Source organism: Podarcis gaigeae (genome assembly GCF_964106915.1).
Source record: "Podarcis gaigeae genome assembly, chromosome: 13".
NCBI lineage: Eukaryota > Metazoa > Chordata > Lepidosauria > Squamata > Lacertidae > Podarcis > Podarcis gaigeae.
The window spans coordinates 41,335,953-41,361,157 of NC_139689.1; the positions used below are offsets into that span (position 1 = coordinate 41,335,953).

A 25,205-nucleotide genomic window follows, 5' to 3' on the forward strand; every position below is an offset into this window, starting at 1 on the left:
TATGCATGGTTTATTTTGTGTCGTTTGCAGGCCGATCCCTCCTCCCTGAGGTTTCACTCCGAAGCTTAGCAACATCTACTGCAGCATTTCACAAACCTTTACTATTATTATTATTATTAAAAAGGAAGAAGATACTTTGTATGTGACTGGGATTTCCCTCCTCCTCACCCCATCTCCTCTTCAGGTCGAGCCACCTCCCGCCCAGTTTGGCAGTGCTCCCCTTGTACCTTTCAACACAGCTGCACGACAGGCAAAAGTCCAACAGGTGCAGTTCTTTCCTTTCCCCACCCACTTTTTTTTTTTGCAGTTTGGGAGATGTTGCAATGGGTTAAAAAAATATTCTTTTTTTAAATTCTCAACTGTTGCAAGTTCTCCGTCGTAACAGCTGCTTAAAGGGACAAGGGGGGATTTGCAAAAGCTGCAATCTGATCGGGTGCGTGGAGAGACGGCGCAGGTATCTCAGCAAGCTACAGCCTAAGGCTTATTTGCAAAAACATCAATAAATTAAAATGCAAAAAAATGCAAAATCTGTACAACCTCCAGACTTCCGATCCCTTCGCTTCCCCCCACCCCAGCACACTCGGTCGTCCAATATGGCAGACAATTATTGATCTCGTCTCCTACCTGCACCCCGTTCCCAACATGCAGCTCTCGATGAGCTCAGGAGCGTCGCACTGCATGCTGGGACTTGTAGTCTCTGAATGGGCTGCGGGCTGCAAGGAGGAGAGAGGCGAATTCTCTATAAACACCGCTTAGCTGGCAAGGTGCACGGCGCAGGGTTGGAACGACTTCCCTGGGAAATCAAAAATCACCAACCTCATGAAACAAGGAAAGGTGTTTTGCTGCAAAATGTTTTGCAGATGCGTCATCAAACCATCAACTCTAGCGCCTCAATGGCATCTCAGTGATTGGTATTATTAATTGTATTATAATTTGGCCTTGTTATAATGAAGCTGTTATTGGATTGTTGTAATTTAACACGAATAAAAATTATTATTAAAAAAAAACCCAAAACGTTTTGCAGATGTGTTGCAACAGCAATTTTTTTAAAAGGGTGGGAAGAAACGCCAACATGTTGCCAGAGCAGTAATTGGTTGGTTGATGATCGTTGCTGTCTATATATATATATTATGCATATAGCAATTTTGCATGCTAATTTGGGGGCTTTGCAGAGAACCAGGATTGGAGGTTGGTTTGAAGTGGAATAAATGATAGCATGTTGTCATCGTTTGTACCCGTTTGGCCTCTTGAAGATTTGATGCATCCATCCATCTGCATGAAGGGACGCGGGTGGCGCTGTGGGTTAAACCACAGAGCCTAGGACTTGCCGACCTAATGGTCAGGGGTCCCTTTACCTTTACCTTTATCCATCTGCACAATTGGAATGTCTTCCATTGAGGTTGCTGTTTTGCAGATGACTGAAGCACCCAGAGCAATAATACTTTTTATGTTGGGGAAATGCAATACAGTGGTACCTCTGGTTAAGTACTTAATTTGTTCCGGAGGTCCGTTCTTAACCTGAAACTGTTCTTAACCTGAAGCACCACTTTAGCTAATGGGGCCTCCTGCTGCCGCCACGCCACCGGAGCACAATTTCTCTTCTCATCCTGAAGCAAAGTTCTTCACCTGAAGCACTATTTCCGGGTTAGCAGAGTGTGTAACCTGAAGTGTATGTAATACGAGGTACCACTGTACTGGGGCAAGGCTGTGATTGAGGCAGCAAACCCGTGTCTGGGCTGCACCACTGAAGAGCAGGGCTTATCCCGACAGACTGCTTCTCTATATCAACAACAAATAATTAAATCCTCTCTCTCTATATATATATATATCACTCATACACACACAAACTAGCTGTGAGGGAGAGAAATTCAAATCTAGGCTTACAACCCCTGACATGCTGGTTGAGTTTGTGCGGGGATTTTTTTTTTTTGGCATGGAGGAGCTCTCTTATGTGAGCCACAAATCAATGCAGATAAACCACACACAGATTTATCTCCTAAGAAAAATGCCTTTGGCACAAGTTATTCTTGTTACGGCCATTTCTAGGTGGAGTGTGCTTGTGGATTATCGCTACTTATTGGACTTTCCCGGCAATAGGGTTAGTGACGATACAGCCATGGACCACTACCACCTGCAAGATGGTGTATAATGAACTAACTGTTCTCGGAGGGGCTCGGTGGCTCACTGCAAATCTAGTGCTTGTGTACTCATCTGTTGTCGTCATTGCTATTCATTATTATGATGTACAGTAGCAGTAGTAATAACCAGTGCTGTTTTTCTAGAAGAAGAGGCGCCGGAACTCACCATGAACACCTCCCTCGTTCTCTTATGGTGACCATGGTTCCCACCTGAGAAGAGCCAGCACTGAGTTATTTATTATTATTATTTATTGAATTAATATACCACCCTATACCTGGAGGACTCAGGGCAGTTCACAGAAAAGATCAACATAAAACCCACAATATATATAATTAAAATAAAAAACCACCAATAATACCCCCCCAAAGAGCCACATTTTAAAAAGGTATAGGATGTCATTCAGATCAACCAAAGGCCTGGTTAAAAAGGAACATTTTTGCCTGGTGCCTAAAGGTTTATAATGAAGACGCCAGGCAAACTTCCCTGGGGAGAGCATTCCAAACAGGGAGCCACTGCAGAGAAGGCCCTGTTCTCGTGTTGCCACCCTCTGGACCTCTCGAAGAGGAGGCACAAGAAGAAGGTCCTCAGAAGATGATCTCAGGGTAGGTTCATATGGAAAGAGGTGGTCCTTGAGCTATTGCGGTCCTGAGCCATTCCAGCTGGAAAAAAAAGCCCTGGTACAGTGGTACTTCAGGTTAAGTACTTAATTCGTTCTGGAGGGTCATTCTTAACCTGAAACTGTTCTTAACCTGAAGCACCACTTTAGCTAATGGGGCCTCCTGCTGCCACCGTGCCACCACTGCACGATTTCTGTTCTCACTCTGGAGCAAAGTTCTTAACCTGAGGTACTATTTCTGGGTTAGCGGAGTCTGTAACCTGAAGCATATGTAACCTGAAGCGTATGTAACCCGAGGTACCACTGTAATAACAACTGTGAAACAGCAATGAGCTTAGGAAATATGGCCCAGTGATTTCTGGGAGCTTCCGATTCTGTAGCATGGTTGGATGTGAATTTGATCGACGTCTCATGGATAACTAAACCATAGTGAGCACCATATATGCTGCCTTGAGAGATGTGTGCGTGTTAATTGATTAAGCGGCTGCAAAGTGACTTATCATTTTCTGAAACTTTCATTTAACGTGTTCCAGATCTGCTCTGTTAAAGGCCCCTTTCATTTTATTCATTCGAACGTACACTTGTGCACACTAAGGGTGCAAACCTTAGAGGGAGGTTCACCTGGTGCTGTGGTCTAAACCACTGAGCCTCTTGCGCTTGCTGATCAGAAGGTCGGCGGTTCGAATCCCCGCGACGGAGTGAGCTCCCATTTCTTTGTCCCAGCTCCTGCCAACCTAGCAGCTGGAAAGCACACCAGTGCAAGTAGATAAATAGGTATCGCTGCAGCGGGAAGGTAAACGGTGTTTTCATGCACTCTGGTTTCTGTCACGGTGTCCTGTTGTGCCAGAAGCGGTTTAGTCACGCTGGCCACATGACCCGGAAAGCTGTCTGTGGACAAACGCCGGCTCCCTTAGCCTGAAGTGAGATGAGCGCGCAACCTCATAGTTGCCTTTGACTGGACTTAACTGTCCAGGTGTCCTTTACCTACATTTTATTCCCCAGAGCAGCACTAGCCGTTGAAGACAGAACCAGGCAAGGTGCTCTTGAACTAGGGCCGGCCCAGCCATGAGGCAATGTTGGGCAACTGCCTCAGGTGGTCGAGCCAGAGGGGCGGCAGGTCCTTTCTCCAAGGAATGCCTTGCCTTCTGCTGCAACGGCTCGCTTCTCAGAGGCCAGATCTCCTGCCTCCTTGGCAGAGTTCCTGCAACGCCATCTCTTCAGCAGCCTTGGTGCAAAGAGAAGGCGGTGTGAGGTCTCTTTCCTAGGGAGGAAATGGGGCTGCCCTCCTGTGCTCTGCAGCTGCCTGCTGTGATCCAGAGTGGACCCCTTTCACACCGCAATGGCCTTTGATTCCTGCTTCAACCTTGTTTCCAACGTAGCTCTTCGCTCACACCTTCTCCCCTGGTAGGGAGGGGAAGCGCCATTTTGTGGTTCGCCTCAGGTGCCAAAATATTGTGGGCCGGCCCTCTCTTGAACATTCAGTCCTAAGCAAGGTTGTCTGCCGTTGTCACTGGGTGGCTATTCCTGGACCCCATCTCTTCCAGAACCATGCGGGGTGTCAAAACCCTTTGCTGTCTGCTTCCCCCAGATTTTACCGCAGAAGAAAATGGGGGAAGATTGGTTGGCGGGACTCGGAAGAGGTGACTGTCTGCTGTCCGCTGTTCTGCATATAGTATTGTTATGGGGTTCGGGTGTGGCAGGGCCAGTCTAGATGATATCCTTGGATCCCTTCCAGGCCTGTGATCCTATATCCACTCGGGGTTAGAGAGAGGAAGACATGTCTTGCTCTGAGGTGGACTTTGTAGCATCCCTGGAAGCCTAAAGGGGAAGTGAGATCTGTTGGGAGGGTCAATGTTGTGAGTCCCGCCATTCTATGCTCAGGTCGTATATATGTGTAAGATGCTTTTAAATTATGGTGCTGCAGGAGACTCTTGAGAGTCCCGTGGACTGCAAGAAGATAAAACCTCTCCATTCTGAAGGAAATCAGACATGAGTGCTCCCTGGAAGGACAGATCCTGAAGCTGAGGCTCCAATACTTTGGCCACCTCATGGTTGGATAGTGTTCTCAAAGCTACCAGCATGAGTTTGACCAAACTGCGGAAGGCAGTGGAAGACAGGAGTGCCTGGCGTGCTCTGGTCCATGGGGTCACGAAGAGTCGGACACGACTAAAGAACAACAACAAAGCCATTTATCCTAAAGACCCTGCAGTCTCTGCCAGGGCTGGCCCAAGACATTTTGGCACCTGAGGCCTGCCAAGGAAGAAGAAGTGTGTGAAGATTGACATCAGGAACTAGGGGAGGATAAAGATCTACATTGGGAACTTCATTTCCTGTTTGCCAAGAGGCCGCTGTGGAGGTCTGGCTTCCAAGAAGAGTGCCATAGCTGTCACTGCCACCTCAATAAATGCATTTCTTGCAAGCAGGATCTGCTACCCTGCCAACGTGGCAGTTGCCTCACCTTGCCTTATGGGTGGGCCGGCCCTGTTCTCCACTGACCTTCATTCCAAGGAAACCAAGCCCGGCTTAGCACAGGAACCCCTGGAGCCTCTCACCACATGAAAATTGCATACCCTCCAAGTGTCCCTATTTTCCAGGGACAGTCCTGGATTTACAGAAGCTGTCCTGGTTTCTGAGTTGATCCCGAAATGTCCCACTTTTCCCAAGGATGTCCGTATTTTCATTGGAGAAATATTGGAGGGTTTGGGGTTCTGTAAGGGATGAATCTCATTCCCCACCACCCTGTAGAGCTTGTGGCAGATTCAGGGCCATCTTAAATATATCCGGAGCCATGGTGCAAAGATCCCTCCGGAGCAGCTTGGTGGGGTTGGAGGAGGCGGGCAACGGCTGGAGGACAGCTCCTCCAGCGGGGAAGAAGCGGAGGCTCTGGGTGTGGCGCTGCTTCAATGAGGAGAGCGAGGGCTGTGAGCTGATGCCGGGTGGTGCTGCACCCAGCCTCCATCTCTTCCCTGGCGCCCTCCAGAATAGGCGCCCTGGCACCCCACGCCACTTGCCTCTATGGGCAAGATGCCCCTGGGCAGATTCTTGAGTGGCAGATTTCCCCAGTTTAATTAGTATTTTTGTGTCCCCACTCCAGCTGCTTTGTAAGAAGGGGAGGAGGGAAAGGAAGGAAAATACAGCGGTACCTCAGGTTAAGTACTTAATTCGTTCCGGAGGTCCGTTCTTAACCTGAAACTGTTCTTAACCTGAAGCACCACTTTAGCTAATGGGGCCTCCCGCTGCACCGCCAGAGCACGATTTCTGTTCTCTTCCTGAAGCAAAGTTCTTAACCTGAGGTACTATTTCTGGGTTAGCGGAGTCTGTAACCTGAAGCGTATGTAACATGAAGCGTGTGTAACCTGAGGTACCACTGTATGTTGGAAGATCCCGTCCGAGATCTCCTGTTGGTCCTGCTTACTGAGCTCTCCTGAGCAAACGGAAAACACGAGAAAGTAGTTCCTGCTTCAAGAAATTCCAAAAATTCACTGGAAAGCAGAACCAAAGCCAAAAGGCTGGGGGAATCCCATAAGCCAAAATGCTTCTGACTCAATAACTTTGGCTCCATCAGCCCTCAGGAAAATCCAGCCAGCCAGTACGCAAATCCGCAGGCCTGCTGTGCTGAAAAAGGAGGAAAGAATCCTCCTCCATTCTCCTAGTTATAAATTGGTTTTAATACCGTATTTCTTATTGTTCAATGCCCAGGGACCTTATGGAAAAGGGCAGGCAAGAAATCCAATAAGTAAACAAACCAAACAGATAGGTTCAATCACTGTGATAAATTGGGAGTGAGGAAAGAGGAACCCAAATTAGTCACTTGAAGGAATAAGCGAACTCTACAGTAATAAATTTTATTGCATTGTAACCAGGGCTGTAATTCTGGTAAATGTAGTTTGTTAAGGGGTTGCTGGAAATTGTAGCTCTGTGAGGGATAAACTACAATACCCATAATTTATTTGAGAGCAGGAATGTGCTTTAAATGTATAGTGTGTACACGGTTGAAGAAACTCAGGCTGCATATACACAATGCATTTAAAGCACATGACTTACCCCAAAGAATCATGGGAACTATAGTTTTTCCAGCATCCTTAAAAAGAACTACAATCCCCATGATTCTTTGGGGGAAGTCATGTGCTTTAAATGGGTCTTAAATATATGGTGTGTACACAGCTTGTCAGATTATTTAACTGCACGCAGTAATGATTACACAAACTTGCAGAATGTTGTATTCTTGCTGGTTTCAGGGTTGCCAGCTTTCATAAAACAAAAAAACCCAGACCCTATTCCTGCACAGTTAACAGCTGCCTGGCTTGGAGAAATTAAGTGGGCGATGTTTTCCTCATCTCCATGCCAGGAAAATCTTCCTCTATTACATGTCAGTGTGCTATTTAAAAGCACGAAAACAGAGTCACTTGAGAAAGCTGGCCACAAAAGCTTTTCCCTTTCTTCCTTTTTACCGTGAAAGCTAAACTATTGTGTAAAATTTGGCAGGAATTGGGAGTGGGTGAATCTTCCCGAAGCAGAGGACGAGGCAGTTTGGAAATAAATGTTTAGAGGAAAGAAGTAGGGAGAAACCAGGGTGGGTTGGGGAACCCACCTGTTTGAAATCGGGCTCAAGTAGATCTCATGATTGTGGGATCTACATTTTCTTTCTTTCTAGAACTCCACTAGTTGGCACCAGGAGAAAAAAGTGGCTTTTGGGGTAGGTAAAGGTAAAGGTAAAGGGACCCCTGACCATTAGGTCCAGTTGTGTCCGACTCTGGGGTTGCGGCACTCATCTCGCTTTATTGGCCAAGGGAGCTGGCATACAGCTTCCGGGTCATGTGGCCAGCATGACTAAGCCACTTCTGGCGAACCAGAGCAGCGCACGGAAATGCCGTTTACCTTCCCGCTGGAGCAGTGCCTATTTATCTACTTGCACTTTGACGTGCTTTCGAACTGCTAGGTTGGCAGGAGCAGGGACCGAGCAACGGGAGCTCACCCCTTCATAAGGATTCGAACCGCCAACCTTCTGATTGGCAAGTCCTAAGCTCTGTGGTTTAACCCACAGCGCCACCCGTGCCAGTTACAAAAGGGGCTGGAGTCCTACCGCACCCTATGAGCTATAGGCTGGGATGGCATGAAAATACAACAAACCATTGTTACAGATCAGTGAGGTTTTAACAGCCTAATTGAGTAAAAGAATTGCCAGCCCTTAGACTATGGCTAAATTAACTGTGTATGTAAAAAAGAGACACATAACTTGATTTCAATGGGGGCCTAACCCCATTTCTTCCGACGGGGGTAATTTTCCACAGCTCCCCCTATAAAAATAAACTTGTACAGAAAAGGGGAAAGGCTGGTTCACACATGCATAGGTGCATCTTCATATCTATCTTTAAAAAAATAATAATAATCTATGCTTTTCAGATATATACATTTTACTGATTTTACAATCATTTTGACATTTTAAAAATTCACTTCCCCCTTTTTGCGTTTCCTTAAATTTTTAATATATTCTGCATATCCAAATTCACTTAACTTACTCATTTATTTATCTTCTTTAAATATATACTCTTATGTAACTGCAGGCGATTGCATTAATCCTGCCAGTGTTTTTATCTGTTTACAATTTATCTGTAAATATTAAACAAACCACTTCCACTCTTTTATAAAAAGTTTGATATCTTGATTTCTTATTCTCCCGGCAAGTTTCGCCATTCCTGCATAATCCATACGTTTTTTACACATTCTTCTTTTTCTGGGACTTCTGGTTTTTTCCAGTTTTGGGCAAGTAACATTCTTGCTGCTGTAGTTGCATACATAAATAAATTTCTATACCATCTGTCCCTATAATTCCCAAAAGAAAAGCTTCTGGGTTTTGTTTTGTTTTAATAAAAGTTATTTTGAACATCTTTTTCAATTCATTATATATCATTTCCCAATAAGCTTTAAACTTACTACAAGACCACCACATATGATAAAAAGAACCTTCTTTCTCTTCACATTTCCAGCAATGCATGTGTGCGATCTCTTACCGCTTGATGACTCACAAAGGCATGAGCCGAGGGACTTCATTGATAAATATCGCCTTTGAGGTGACGTGTAACTGTTCTGTCTGTGGTTGCTAATTTACAGGTTCATCCAAGTCATTGACACCGTATCCCCCCCCGAGTGACAAAGGTACTTGTGTGAACCAGCCCAGGAAGAAAGGCAGCAGAGGAGCAGAGATTATCTTTGCTGATTATCTCAGAAAGCTAATTGCTCCTGGGGGACGGCCATAGGGATGTTTTGGTAGTTCTTGCAGAGCAATAAAACTGTACCATGGATGATCCGCTCCAAAGTACACTAGGAGACCCACCCTGATGGGAAAATAGTTCTGACATTAGCTTTAGGGCAGGGGAACCTTTGGGGCAGGGGTCAGCAAACTTTTTCAGCAGGGGGCTGGTCCACTGTCCCTCAGACCATGTGTGGGGCCGGACTATATTTTGAAGAAGAAAAAATGAACGAATTCCTATGCCCTACAAATAACCCAGAGATGCATTTTAAATACAGTGGTACCTCGGGTTACATACACTTCAGGTTACATATGCTTCAGGTTACACGCTCCACTAAGCCAGAAGTAGTGCTTCAGGTTAAGAACTTTGCTTCAGGATAAGAACAGAAATTGGGCTCCGGCAGCGCGGTGGCAGCAGGAGGCCCCATTAGCTAAAGTGGTGCTTCAGGTTAAGAACAGTTTCAGGTTAAGTACGGACCTGCGGAACGAATTAAGTACTTAACCCAAGGTACCACTGTACAGCCATACCTCGGGTTGAAGTAGCTTCGGAATGAATATTTTCGGGTTGTGCTCCACGGTGGCGCGAAAGTAACGGAGTGCGTTACTTCCAGGTTTCGCCACTGGCGCATGCACAGGTGCTCAAAATGACGTCACACGCATGCGCGGAAGTGGCGAAACACGACCTACGCATGCGCAGGCGCGCAGTCACGTCTTACGTTTACTTTAGGATGCGAACGGGGCTCTGGAACAGATCCTGTTTGTATCCAGAGGTACCACTGTAAAAGGACACATTCTGCACATGTAAAAACACCAGGCAGGCCCCACAAATAACCCAGAGATGCATTTTAAATAAAAGCACACATTCTACTCATGTGAAAACATGCTGATTCCTGGACCGTCTGCGGGCTGGATTTAGAAGGCGATTGGGCCAGATCTGGCCCCCGAGCCTTAGTTTGCCTACCCATGCTTTAGGGGGTCTTGAGACCAAGTGCCCTCTCTCAGTCTCTCCCCCCCCCCTTTCTCCCCAAGGCACTGCTACCCCCCTGGCTTGCCCATTCCCTCCTGCTGGGCCCAAACCATGAAAACACCCAGGTGAGCATAAAACAGGTAGAGGATGCTGCTGTTATCTCTGCCTCCTTGCCAATGTCTGCATGCTCAGAGCTGCATATTCAGAGATGACAGGAGAGCATGGGGAGGAACAGTAAACAGGCCTAGAAGCAGGCGTTTCCAGCAAGTTGCAGTGGATTCCTTGCAAGGGATGTGGACTTGGCTGCCGCCCAGTGCTGCCCACACCTGTTGGCAGGTGTAAACCAATGCTAATGCTGCTCTAGGCAGCATCAGCAGAAGTATAGTGTCCAGAACAAGGGAAATCAAAGGACTTCTGCTCTATCCTGCCTTGGTCAGACTACACCTGGAGTCCCGTGTCCAGTTCTGGGCACCACAATTTAAGAAGGAAATGGACTAGTTGGAATATGGGTGACCAAGAGGGACAAGGGTCCAGAAATCAAGCCTGATGAGGAACAGTTAAGGGAGTTGGGTATGATTGGTATGGAAAAGAGGAAACTGAGAGGAGATACAGTGGTACCTCGGGTTACAGACGCTTCAGGTTACAGACTCCACTATCCCAGAAATAGTACCTCGGGTTAAGAACTTTGCTTCAGGATGAGAACAGAAATCACGTGGCAGTTGGCAGCAAGAGGCCCCATTAGCTAAAGTTCAGGTTAAGAACAGTTTCAGGTTAAGAATGGACCTCCAGAACGAATTAAGTTCTTAACCCGAGGTACCACTGTATGATAGCCATCGTCAAATACAGTTGTACCTTGGATCCCAAATGCCCTGCAACTTGGACGTTTGGTCTCCCGAACACCGCAAACCCGGTTTGCGAACATTCTTTAGGAACCCGAATGTCCGGCGGGGCTTCTGCGGCTTCTGATTGGCTTGCAGCAGCTTCCTGCAGCCAATCAGAAGCCTCAATTTGGTTTCTGAACGTTTCGGAAGTCGAACGGACTTCTGGAATGGCTTCCGTTCGACTTCAGAGGTACGACTGTATCTAAAGGGCTGTCACATGGAGCAAGCTCATTTTCTCCTGCTTTGGAGAGTAGGACCCAACCCAAAGGCTCAAGTTACACGACAGGAGGTTCTGACAAAACATCAGGAAGACCATTTTTGACGATAAGAGCTGTCTGACAATGGAAAACGCTCCCTCTGAAGACGGTGGATTCTCCTTCTTAGGTGGTTCTTTTCCGCATTGGTTGGATGGCTCTCTGTCATTGATAATTTCGTTAAGATTCCTGCATTGCCAGGGGTTAGACTAGATAACTCTTGGGGTCCCTTCCAACTGGACAATTCTATGATAAGCAGGAATGACTATCATTTTCATGCCTTCCTTGTAAGATTCCTGCCCTGTATCCAGGGCAGCTGTTTACCAGCTCCATCTGGTACGTAGGCTAAGACCCTATCTGCCTGCAGACTGTCTCGCCAGAGTGGTACATGCTCTGGTTATCTCCCGCTTGGACTACTGCAATGCGCTCTACGTGGGGCTACCTTTGAAGGTGACCCGGAAACTACAACTAATCCAGAATGCGGCAGCTAGACTGGTGACTGGGAGCGGCCGCCGAGACCATATAACACCGGTCTTGAAAGACCAACATTGGCTCCCAGTACGTTTCCGAGCACAATTCAAAGTGTTGGTGCTGACCTTTAAAGCCCTAAATGGCCTCGGTCCAGTATATCTGAAGGAGCGTCTCCTCCCCCATCGTTCTGCCCGGACACTGAGGTCCAGCTCCGAGGGCCTTCTGGCGGTTCCCTCACTGCGAGAAGCCAAGTTACAGGGAACCAGGCAGAGGGCCTTCTCGGTAGTGGCGCCCGCCCTGTGGAATGCCCTCCCATCAGATGTCAAAGCGATAAACAACTACTTGACATTCAGAAGACATCTGAAGGCAGCCCTGTTCAGGGAAGTTTTTAATATGTGACATTTTAGTGTATTTCTCATCTCTGTTGGAAGCCGCCCAGAGTGGCTGGGGAAACCCAGCCAGATGGGCGGGGTACAAATAATAAATTATTATTATTATTATTATTATTATTATTATTATTATTATCATCATTATCATTATCATTATCATTATCATCATCCATTTATCGGCACCCTAATACAACAAAACCAGAATGTACGCTTTCTGTTGCTTGTGTCATGATGTCATCTTTTATTGTCTTAGCTTGCCCAACATTTAAAAATGTATGTTACTTGAAAGGATTTCTGCCAGGTTTATAGAAGCGTTGTTGCCTGAAGAATCTAACTCGCCCAGGTACTGCAAAACCACGAATCGGTTTGCGAAATATTTGTTTGTGCTAGCTTCTGCCATTATTGACCTGTTGCTAACTTCAGAATTGTTGTAAGAGCTACTCTTGTACTGCACCACTTCAAACTTCTGGTAGGGAGCGGTAACCTTATTTTTTATATACGATATCTTTATTGTCATTGTCCCATGCAGAACAATGAAATTGAAAAACTACATAAAACTACATAAAAACTACATAAAACTACATAAAACATTCAAAAACCCCTAAAAACTCTGAATCCCCATTTTAAAATACACTATACTATAGAGACCCCTTATTCTGCGTTTAGAACCAGAATTGCACCCCCTGCATGGAAGATATATATATATTGCCTGTATTTACTAAACCAGATCAGGAAGATGTTTCCTCCCTTAAGAGCTAGTTTACTAGATGCAGGGAGTTGTGCATGTGGATTTTTCTAAAACATACTGGAGCTTTCGGAAATATTTTTTAATTCGTCTTTCTGCAGAATACATTCTAGACAACTTATAAGGAAGGGCTTATCACCAATTGATAAATATTTTTTTTAAAATAAACTGAACTCTCAGCAACTTGGATAACTTAAGATGATGAAGTCATTCATCAAAAGCAGGGGTCAGCAAACTTTTTCAGCAGGGGGCCGGTCCACTGTCCCTCAGACCTTGTGGGGGGGCCGGTCTATATTTTAGAAAAAAAGAAAGAAAAAAGAACGAATTCCTAAGCCCCACAAATAACCCAGAGATGCATTTTAAATAAAAGCACACATTCTACTCATGTGAAAACAGGAGGCAGGTCCTGTAAATAACCTAGAGATACATTTTAAATAAAAGGGCACATTCTACTCATGTAAAAACACGCTGATTCCCGGACCGTCTGCAGGCCGGATTTAGAAGGCGATTGGGCCGGATCCGGCCCCCGGGCCTTAGTTTGCCTACCCATGATCAAAAGCTTAGATCTTATGAAGGCCAAGATACATCTACTTTTAATAACCTAGACATTGCCAGTGTGTGGACAACTGTGGAAAGTGTTTTCTTTTCCCCCGAAGGACACAGCTGGCACCCCAGCGTTTGTACAAAGACACCTGTTTGTGACAGATTGCACGTTGCCATCCATAGTCAAGGCCACAGCAGAAGACTCTCCTCCAACCACGATACAGAATTCTACCCCCTCCTTTTGCATTGTGCGCCGAACAGCTCCATCATACATCTCTAGAGGCGTTGACCCTGTTCCTTCCCAAGCTTCTCCGAAAAAGGGATTAGGAGATAAAGTACCCCCACGCTAAATGCATCCGCTTATTAAGAGATAAAACATTGTGCACTTTGAGAAACCTTGTTTCAAGGATATCTTTCCTCTTCCCATTTCAGCAAAGGATTAGGTGGTTACATTAATTTTTTTTAAGGAATAATAATTTTTTAAAAATGCATAAAACCCATGAACTGTCCATTTTCAAAGACTTTTGCAGAGCTGCAACTTTCCCCTTCTCAAAGTTTATTGCAATTTTAAGAAAGAGGTTGTAAACTGAATCCCGAGGAGGCGCTCTGTAATCTGGGTTATTTCCTGATCATGGGCCCGGATCCAATGAGCTCTGCTTCTTCTATGGCACTTCCTTACAAAATTCCTCTTTCCCCCAGGGAGACCCCATCAAGCTCCACGCTTTCAGGTGACACAGGCAAATATCAAGTTTCTTTTTACTGTTCTTTGGATGTTAGAGCTGGCTGCGGGCTGCTGTGGCCATTTCCCACAGTTAAGTTTTTACATTTGTAATCAGGGTGGATAAAAATCAATTATTATTATTATTATTATTTTAAACCCAGATTATTTAATCAGATTTTTTTTGTTTAAATTGGATTTTTTGTAAATTTAAATTGGATTTTTAAAATAAAATGCTTTTGGAGGAAAAATCTTTCTAAAGTTAGTTTTCTATTTAAGTTACCGTACATCACAGTCCAAAGGCTATTCGCTGGGAAATAAGGATTTGTTTTAAGTTTTTCATGTGTTCTAAAACTCAGTCTAAGTATTTGTTTTTAATCATTTAACCACATCAGTTAACAAACGTGGATGCATATGCTATAATGTCATTGTTTCAGTTAAGTAAATTGTTTAGTTATTAAGGAATGATTATTTTCCCCCTTCCAATAAAGTACAGCAGAAAAGTTGTCCAAACATAAACAGTTAACTTATTAAACCTCACAGTAATTTCATAATTATCGGTCTATGTATTTCTAATAGTATAACCAAATCGGTAATTTTTGATATAACTGTAAAAAAATACTCTGAAAATTTATTATTCCAAAAATGAAACCTTCATCTGGTTGTAAATATTAAGATTATACCAACAAGAATGAGTCTTTCTGTAAAAAACAAGAGATTTAAATCAAGTCTTACTGACTAGTGATTTAAATCGTGATTTAAATCCATTTGATTTAAATCAAATCCATCCTGTTTATAATTACTGTAACTTTGTTTTCTTCTAAAGGCTTCGTTGCAGGCAGTGAACCTTTTGCCCAACATGGGACTCAAACGCACGACCCTGAGCTTAAGAGTCTCACGCTTTATTTACTTACTTTCTATACCATGCTTCATCCAGGGATCACAGGGCTGTTTGCAATATAAAAACAGCAAAAATGCGTAACATAGTAACCACCAAAAACAATAACTTTGCCCCCAGTTTAAAGGGCCATCGTTTGTTGACATAGTCAAAGACCTGGGAGAGGAGGAATGCTTTTGCCTGGCGCCTAAAGGTATGTAACAAAAGTGAGCCTTGCTGTGGAAATGTGGAGCCACCACCGAAAAGGTCCCGCTCTCCTGTTGCCACCCTCCAGACCTCTCATGGAGGAGGCACATAAGGGCCTCAGATGATGATCTCAGGGTCTGGGTTGGTTCATATGGGGAGAGGCGGTCCTTGAGGTATTGCGGTCCTGAGTCATTTTAAGGCTTTATAGGTCAGTTATACCAATTATGCCACAACAGCATAACGAGGAAGGTGAGAGTGCGACAAGGCCGTGTCCTTAGCTAGAGCAGCTCAAGATCTATTCCATCACCCTTCTTCTTTTTACTGTGAGCTAATTCAGGGACAGACGAGGAAGTGGTACCTCAGGTTAAGTACTTAATTCGCTCCGGAGGTCCGTTCTTAACCTGAAACTGTTCTTAACCTGAAGCACCACTTTAGCTAATGGGGCCTCCTGCTGCTGCTGCGCCGCCGGAGCACGATTTCTGTTCTCATCCTGAAGCGAAGTTCTTTACCTGAAGCACTATTTCTGGGTTAGCGGAGTCTGTAACCTGAAGCATATGTAACCTGAAGTGTATGTAACCTGAGGTACCACTGTACCGGGGTAAATATTAACTATACCATTTGCTACATTTTTAGAAGTGGGTGTATGTTTCAATCTGTGCTTCAAAGGTATACATATACGGTGAAGGGGATGGCAGATGCTATCACCTGAGGGAGGCTGGAGGAACTTTGGGGGCATAAGTAGACTGGGTTTTCTATTCCCTTCCACCCCATAAACAGCAGGGCTTTGAAGGGAGAACAGCCTGCATTCACGAAGGAAGCAAGGAACCTACTTCCTTGGGGGTGAAGAATAAAAAGCAAGAACATGTGGTTGTAGGGGAAAATAGGTGCAACTTGTTCCATTTCCCCAACCCAGAAAGGGATGAGGAGGTTATCTCACCAGTGTTTAACATGCCCAATTCTCCTCTTTTTCCTGCCTCCTCCCCGCCTGAGAGAAAAGTAGCACGAATTAACCGACAAGTTAGAAACGTGAAAGCGTTCTGTGTAGCTCAAAACCTTGCTACTCCCTTCACTGCTTGTTGTTTTCCCTCGCTGCCGGCTCTGAAACATTCGCTCCCTCCCCGCTGCAGAAGAGGACAATGCTTTGTCTGTTTTTGTTTTTGTTTATTTTAAAAAAACCTCCCCCGGCTAAAAGGCAGAGAAAACAGATCAAGGCAGACTCAAGAACCAGACACAGAGAGAGCTGCAGTCAAAGTCTTAGAAAGGGAACCCAATTTTCTGCTGGCTTGGAAACAGTATTTTGGGTGACACAGAACTCTTCCATAGCTGCAGCTCAAAAACAGGCTCACACAGCCTCCATCAGAACAAGATGGGGAGCGTAAGAAGGGAATATCATTGCTTTAGTTTATGCGACTCCTGATACCCACAGGTGTATACAAGAAGGAATTAATTTGGGATTTGGTCAACCCAACAGCTTCTGCTGGGGGTTTATTTTCTCAGCAGGTCCAGACCGGGGGGGCGGGGGCGGGCATATTGGCCTGGGTTTCTGATTCCAAAGGGGGCCTCGCCAAAACCACTATTGTATATCTATATTTTCCATTTTGTCTTTATATGCAGATACAGTTCAAGCCTTGAAATAAAATTATTTGTCAGCATAACTTTTGTGAAAATTATTTATATACTTATTTATAAGACTTCAGTTATGCCCAGGGTAAAAAAAAAAAAAGGGGGTACATTATCTACCTGGCCCGGGCCTCTGCCTGGCTCTGTTTATCAGTTTTGCCTAGGCACCATAGCTGTCAACTTTTCCCTTTTCTTGCAAGGAATCCTATTTGGAATAAGGGGATTTCCCTTTTAAAAAGGGAAAAGCTGACAGCTTTGCTAGGCACTTACCAGGTGAGATAAAACACCGACCAACACAAGGCTTTCCTTACTGATGAGCCCCATATTCTATTGCTCTAGAAGCACAGAGGTACTCTTGGCATCTCTTTCCAGATGTATTTTTACGATGCACACAAGTGGTAGTTTAATGAACCTCTTTCTTTTTCTCTGGCAGTCGCAGCTGCAGCACCACCCTCTTTAGCCTTTGGTGATTTCTCTCTCTCTCTCTCTCTCTCTCTCTCTCACACACACACACACACACACACACACACGAAGGCCTCTGCCAACTTCTATTCCCCCCCTCCAAATAATAATTTTGTCTGCTTCTTAACATACTGACATTGCACCCCTATCTATTTGGAGGTTGTTCTTTGTGGGATGTAACATAAGCAGTAAAGTACACCACTTTGCCCAGACTGGATACACAGGGGGATGTTACTCCAGCCAGGAGGACTTCCTGTCACACCTGTTCTGGAGCCTCTTGCCCCTGCGTGTGACCAGGTAGATGGGCACACATGACCTGTGAGACCCCATAAAAGGGCTGGTCACACAGCCATCTTCCTTTCTTCTTTGTTTTATTCCATCTTGATGTACCGCATTTTGTGCTTTATAAGATGCACCAGACCACAAGACGCACCTAGTTTTTGGAGGAGGAAAACAAGAAGAAAAAAATTCTGAATCTCAGAAGCCAGAACAGCAAGAGGGATTGCTGCGCAGTGAAAGCAGCAATCCCTCTTGCTGTTCTGGCTTCTGGGATAGCTGCGCAGCCTGCATTCGCTCCATAAGATGTGCACACATTTCCCCTTACTTTTTAGGAGGGAAAAAGTGAGTCTTAGAGAGCAAAAAATACGGTATTTTGCTGTCTGCTGGCTCTCAGCCAGCAGCCCATGAGCTCAATCCCCAGATGGGATGAACTCAAACTCTATTCTGTAACTCCAAGCTAAAGCCTGCCTTCAGGGAACCTACAGTGAACTGAATGTCAGTAAACGTCTAACTGCTTTTTTATGTCTAACACCTTCCTTTTCCCGTCAGGACAGCCTCTTCTGCAACCTGGAATATTCCCTTCCTTTGGCAGGCAGTAAAGCAGGGGTGAAGAACCCGCAACCCCCCAGATTATTATTTCTGGGGTCTCCAGTTTCCCATTCGCTTCAGCCAGCAAGAAATTAATATGGACGGGCCGGCAGGGTTATTTAAAAACTTGTTGGGGTAACCCAGTCAGATGGGTGGCCTAATAATAATAACAACAATAATTACTGCAGCTGCTGCTATACACACTGAAGTACAGTGGTACCTCGGGTTAAGTAGATGGAGAACTTGTAGCCCTCCCGGGTTTTGATGATTAAATCCTCATCATCCTCAACCATTTGCCAAGTTGTCTGGAGCAAATGGGATCTGGAGTCCACTGGCATTGGAGTAGAACGGAACAGTGTTGCAAAAACAAGATGCATTTTATATTGAAATAATTACTACGAAATAATCCCATTTTGGAAAAGCAGTGTTGGCATAAAATGGGAGAACTAAATACAGTGGCACCTCGGGTTAAGTACTTAATTCATTCTGGAGGTCTGTACTTAACTTGAAACTGTTCTTAACCTGAAGCACCACTTTAGCTAATGGGGCTTTCTGCTGCCGAGGCGCCACCGGAGCACGATTTCTGTTCTCATCCTGAAGCAAAGTTCTTAACCTGAAGAACTATTTCTGGGTTAGCGGAGTCTGTAACCTGAAGCGTATGTAACCTGAGGTACCACTGTACTTAATTCATTCTGGAGATCCATTCTTAACCTGAAACTGTTCTTAACCTGGAGCACCACTTTAGCTAATGGGGCCTCCCACTGCCGCCGGAGCACAATTTCTGTTCCCATCCTGAAGCAAAGTTCTTAACCCAAGGTAATATTTCTGGGTTAGCGGAGTCTGTAACTTGAAGCGTCTGTAACCCGAGTTACCACTGTATTAGAGGAGAAGAGACTGCTCCATTTAGAGCAGGGATGGTCCTACAGATGTAGGTCAGCTGTTCCCAGTGCTAGAAATTAGCTTGGCGCATTTTGCGTCAGGTGTGAGTCCAATTGCGACCATACAGAGATCTCGGGATGCCGGTTTGGCGACTGACATCTCCATCACCCCTCCGGCTTTCTTAAGTAGCCAAGCAGAAGACCTTATTTATTGCATTTTTATCCCCACCTTTTTCTCCAAGGAGTGTTTTGGTTCAGCCCCCCTCCTCAGTTCAACCCTACGACGACCCAGCAAGGTAGGCGAAGAGGCTGTGACTGACTCCAAGGTCCCCCAGTCCGCTTCATGGCTGAGTGGCGATTTGAACCCTGATCTCCCAGGTCCTGGTCCAACACTCTAGCTCAGGAGTAGGCAAGCGAAGGCCCGGGGGCTGGATGCGGTCCAATTGCCTTCACAATCTGGCCCGCGGACGGTCTGGGAATCAGTGTGTTTTTACATTAGTAGAATGTGTCCTTTTATTTAAAACACATCTCTGGGTTCTTTGTGGGGCATAGGAATTCGTTGCTTTTTTTCTTCAAAATATAGTCCAGCCCACCACATGGTCTGAGGGACGGTGGACCAGCCCACAGCTGAAAAAGGTTGCTGACCCCTGCTCTAACCACTATATAATACTGCCTTCTTTGAGCCCTTCTGCTATGAGACAGCTATATAAATTAAGTTGGTAAATAAATATGGGGAAGGCAAAAGTTCACTTAGAGAAAGATCTTAAATATTTTCCTCGAAGCTTGAATTTTAGTCTGGATTGTTTTATCTGCTTTTTTAATATAAACTGTTATATTAAAAGCAGTTATAAACTGCTTTGAGATTTTTTTTCTTTAAAATGAATAAACACAGAAATATAATTAATTAAAATAACAAGAAGAAACTCCACAGGGGGTGGGGGATGTCACCTAGACATACTGTTGTGGTAATTTGTAACCCAGGTTTAAAGTGCCATTTTGAGATTAGCGCTCGCTCGCTCGTGTGTGTGTGTGTGTGTGTACTTTTCTACCCATGACCCCAAACCTTCCCCCACTATTGACCACCTGAAAATTGCCGAAGGTCTTGCTGGACCACTTAAATGATTTTTCTGTCTGTCGTGGAAATTGCAATGCACTGTGCAAGGCTCCATATGATTTTAATTGTATTCTTATTGCTTCTTGTATTTCTTAAACGGCATTTTCTTGGACTAAAAATTAAGTTCTACAGAACTCGTGATCGCATGCAAAGGAAAAAATAAAAGGCTGAAAATGCAATTTTAAAATCAATATGAATATTCCATGTGAACCTGACACAGAACACCTGAAAGACACTTGCAGAGCAGTGGAAGTTGGACTTGATCCTCCCTTGTCGGTTGACCACGCTAGCTAGGGCCGATGGAAATGGAGAGTTGAACTCTATCTAGAGGGCCAATTGCTTCTCACTCCTGCCCTAGATCTACCCAGCCCCATGTCAAAAGAGGCTAAAGTGTTAACCTCTCAAGTCTTCTGCTCAACTCTTTAATTAGGCAATAGCTACACACCACAGAAAAGGGACGCGGGTGGCACTGTGGTCTAAACCACTGAGCCTAGGACTTGCCGATCAGAAGGTCGGCGGTTCAAATCCCCGCGACGGGGTGAGCTCCAATTGCTCGTTCCCTGCTCCTAGCATTTCAAAAGCACGTCAGAGTGCAAGTAGATAAATAGGTACCGTTCCAGCGGGAAGGTAAACGGCGTTTCCGTGCGCTGCTCTGGTTCGCCAGAAGCGGCTTAGTCATGCTGGCCACATGACCCGGAAGCTGTCTGCGGACAAACGCCGGCTCCCTCGGCCTATAGAGCAAGATTAGCGCCGCAACCCCAGAGTCATCCGCAACTGGACCTAATGGTCAGGGGTACCTTTACACACCACAGAGGGCTGTGAGGGGCAGATGGGGCTTAACACCCTAGGAAGGTAGCCCACCTAGGAGAACTGATTCTAAACTGTAAGAAGGGGGTCTTGGCATCCGGGCAGCCCAGGATTACCATACACACTGCCTAGGCTTTCCCAGGTTCCTAAAAGCCTCGATTCTGATCTCACCAGTGCCCTTCCCAGTGTTTGTTTTTGCAAACAGATATCTGGAGTCAACAAACAGGCGCAGATGCGATCCAGAAGTATAGTTATCTTTCCAGAATCAAGGGGAGTGAAAATTCACATACAGGAAGGAAGGGCCACAATTCTGAAGAGCAGCCCAACTGTGGTTTGGAAACTCAACAGGGTTTTGTCTGTGCCAGGTTTATGTCTGCCATGCCAAGGGCCAGAACGAAGTACAGGTAGATGGAGAACCTGTTGCCCTCCCAGGTTTTGATGATTAAATCCTCATCATCCTCAACCATTTGCCAAGTTGTCTGGAGCAAATGGGATCTGGAGTCCACTGGCATTGGAGTAGAACGGAACAGTCTTGCAAAAACAAAATGCATTTTATATTGAAATAATTGCTACAAAATAATCCCATTTCGGAAAAGCAGTGTTGGCATAAAATGGGAGAACTAAATACAGTGGTACCTCGGGTTAAGTACTTAATTCATTCCGGAGGTCCGTTCTTAACCTGAAGCACCACATTAGCTAATGGGGCCTCCTGCTGCCACTGCCGCACGATTTCTGTTCTCATCTTGAAGCAAAGTTCTTACCCCGAGGTACTATTTCTGGGTTAGCGGAGTCTGTAACCTGAAGCATTTGTAATCTGAAGCGTCTGTAACCCGAGGTACCACTGTAATCCCGAACACCACTTCTTGACATAGTCACAACCACAGAAGGGACTTTGCATCCTCCCTGTGTTTATCTAATTCCACCCAAATCGCACTCCCCAAGCAAGTGTGCGTACAATCACATCGGCCGCACGCAACCCTCTAGCTATGGGCGAGAGAGGAACAAACTGGACACCAGGCAATCAAGTTACTGTCCATAGGCTTAAGTGCACTGTGCAGCTGGCTCAAGCAAGTGAGCCAACTTACATGAGCAAGTGCGAGCAAACAACTGAGCATGCACACAAATCCTGGCCTGAGGGGAAAATCCTTTTGTGGCTGAGCATGAAAAGCAAACCAAAACACTTCTGTAATGAAACGTCTCTGACCACACCCAAATTCTCCTATGATCTCTCGGGCCCCAGAAACAGGAGTGATCTTCGGCTTTTGATTTAGCCCAGAATGGGCTGTTTAACCTTTTCAAAAAGGCGACATGTCGTTTCTTCCAGCTCATAATGCCATGACTACTATTAAAGTGGAAGGATGTTGGCTGTATCTCCATAAACAATATTCATAATAAACACTTCCAACATTTGATTCAATATTTGGTTCAGGCAGCCAGTTCTGAGCTCCACCTCCTATCCTGGACTTCTTCTATATTGCCTTGGACAAATCACACCTCCCCTTACCCCAAACCTCTGTTCTCCAATTGTAAAAATTGGAACAATAGTAACCCAACCAAACAGGCGAGAAACAGTTTGCTTTGACAGCACATATGGTAAAGGAAACAATTGTAAGGTACTATGGACAAGTTAAGGGTGATCTAACAACTAATGTGCTTTCCATATTAGGAAGTCAAAACAATGGCTTAAAGCGGGCTGTCCCAATTAATTTCCCATTAAAACTTTAAATAATGGCATCCAAATGTCACCTGGAAAAATGATTCACAATATTCTCCACCTAGGGAGAATATCTTGAATTATTTTTCTAGAAACCACACCAGAATCATTACACTGACATGTCCTTCAGTTTATTAGAACTCTTAGCATGAATCTGTATATATCTTTTTGTCACAATGTGACTGTGTTTTCCTTTTACAACTCCTCGCCACTTCTCCCTCCACCCACAACTAGTCTTCCCTTTAGAAGACACTCAAAATAATAGTTTTAACAAGTCAGATGCAGTTTTGCAAAAAAAGAAGTTCTCCCATGAATGCTGGATATTGTTCCGTTTTGCTTTTTTAAAAAAGAACCCCACTCAGAGACCCCTTTGATTACACATAATTTAAAGAAAGAGCACACACTACATTAGAGCTATCTTCAAAAACAGTATGAGGTTTTGAATTTATTCTGATTAAATCACCGAAAAAAGAAAAGGTCCATTGTCATATATATATATATATATATATATTCATAATCTATATATATATGTATATACATACACACACACCCACACACCCACAAAATGGAAAGAACTTCTTGCATTCTGATTTCGGGGGGGGGGGGGGTTGGGGGTTTCTGTCCCATTCCACATGTCCTTAGGGAAAAAAAATCTCCCCTGTTCTTCCATCACTCTCCCAATTTGGGAAAAGCTTTCTCTTGTTGTCTGCTGAGTTCATTCTCTTTCAAGAGTTTTTGGTTCTCAGCTCTCAACCTGCCCAGTTCCTCCTCTAGCTGACTTACCCGGGGGTCTTCCGTCGAGTCCCCCAAGAATTTCTTGTTCTCCATCCGCAGGCGGTTGTTTTCTTCCTCCATCCTGGAGAGACACTTCTCCAGCTCCAGGTACTCTGTAATCAACTCCTGCTTGCTCATGTTCTGGAGGCTCTCGACATGGTACTTCTCGTAGGTCTCGGAGAAGTCCTTCTGGAGAAACTCGCTGCCGTCGCCTCCCATCCCGTCGCTGCCACCGCCTTCCTCCTCCACGAAGAAGTCTTCCTCGCTGGTGTCCTCCGACTTGGTGGCAGTCTTCTTGGGGAACAGGCCGGTCTTCAAGTCTGGTTCTTCCTGGTCGTGGTCCTCCATCAAGAACTGCGTGGTGTTGTACGGGGCGACGGGCTGGCCCTTCGCAAACATCTCTGCCCGCAGCCTGGAGGCCCGTTGGCTCTGCTTCTCATCAAACTTCTTCTTCTCCTCCCAGCTGAGCTTGTAGTAAGGTTTCCAGTGCCTCTTCTTCTTGGAAGGACGTCTCCTGTGTTTCTTCTTGACCAGCTTTTCCTCCTCCTCGCCTTCAGCTTGCGGCCTGAACCTCTGGCCAACAGGCCCGGAATAGCCTTGGCACTGCAAGCCAAGCTGCTCTCCATCACATGGCTTTTGGACGTCCGCAGGTGCGCCACAGTTCTGGTCCTCAACCTCACCACAGACGGCTCCCTCTGGGGCACCCAAACTTCTCCCAACCGGAGGAACCGCATGTTCTGCATCAAGACAAGCTTCTTCGCCTCCGCTCATCAGGCTGCCATCCTGCTGCTTGGTCTCTCTCGGCTGCCACCTACCGTCCATCGCTTCTCCTTGGAGCAGTTCTCGGCTGGCGGGTGGAGACACCAAAAAGGGCCCCTCTCCACTACTGGCATCCCTGCAGGGGGAGAAGGGAGAAGTTTTGCCATTGGGTTGCTGCTGGCTGGCAGAGAGGGCAGCGTCAGCCATTGTTGGCAAGCCAAAATTTGGATTTCGGGTGCTGTTGTTCTCAGTCCAAAGGGGCTGGTTCCCTCCTCTTCCTCCTTCAAACCTGCAACTGTCTTTAACTCTTTAGGTCCTGCTGTTGTGGCGGCCAGCTTTTAAAGTTCGCAGGAAACAAAGGCCCTTAACCCTTCACGCGCTGGCCTTCATTTATAAACCTTTGCAATCCTCTAGGGCCACTTCAGATCGGGATCTCACAAGTTGCCGCTGTTAACCCTTGCAGAAGGAGATCAGCAGCAGTCTTGTCCTCCGAAGGCCTTTAGGCCTGCATTACCCTCGCAGTGTCGGCCAGGGGCTGAAGAACCAGTTCTCCCCACCAGCTAGCACCCTGTCTCTTCACATCAACAGCTGCATGGCAACTCTGCACATCTGGAAACACAAAAGTTGGGGGTGGAGAGATATATGAGCTAGCACAGGACCCAAGGCAACAAGAATAACTATGCCCCCTTGAGAGCAACTTGCAAACGATAATAATAAGTTGGGGGGAGGGGGACAAAATCCTAGAGATAAAAAAGGAAACTGGGAGGTTAAGCAGCAGGCAACGAAGAGTTAAACTGTCTCAGTCCAGGCACTTACGGGTTAAAGGGGATCCAGTTCCAGCACCGCAGGAGTTAAGAGCTGTCCCGATGCCAAGTGTTATTCCTTCCTCTCACCAGTTCCGATCCAAATAATCAGCTCGAGGAGAAGAAGAAAATCCGGCCCAAGCTTTCAACAATTTAAAAAACTATCCCGGTACAGCATCGAAAGGGTTAAAAGAGAGCTCCACCTTAGACAGCAAATTGCGAAGTCAGCCCGGAAGGGGTTAACTTCTCCACGCACACCCAACGTTCGAACACCCACCCCCTCGCAGTTGGCCCCGCCCCTCCCCAGGCCTCTTTCCTCCCTTACTCGAGCGCCTTCTGCTCTCAACTGC

The 25,205-nt window shown here is 45.7% G+C and overlaps 1 protein-coding gene across 2 annotated transcripts; it reads right to left on the reverse strand.

Moving 5' to 3' along the window:
* Nucleotides 1–22,628: 22,628 nt before the first annotated feature.
* Nucleotides 22,629–25,205, reverse strand: HEXIM1 (HEXIM P-TEFb complex subunit 1). 2 transcript variants are annotated; one of them, XM_083709772.1, is made up of 2 exons: nt 24,869–25,205; nt 22,629–24,188 (listed from the first exon to the last, which is right to left on the reverse strand). In XM_083709772.1, the coding sequence occupies exon 2, from the start codon at nt 24,113–24,115 to the stop codon at nt 23,189–23,191; it is 927 nt and encodes a 308-aa protein (XP_083565898.1). In that variant the 5' UTR covers nt 24,116–24,188; nt 24,869–25,205; the 3' UTR covers nt 22,629–23,188. The 2 variants fall into 2 exon arrangements, with proteins under 2 accessions (XP_083565898.1, XP_083565897.1); XM_083709771.1 differs by having other exon boundaries at nt 22,629–24,661.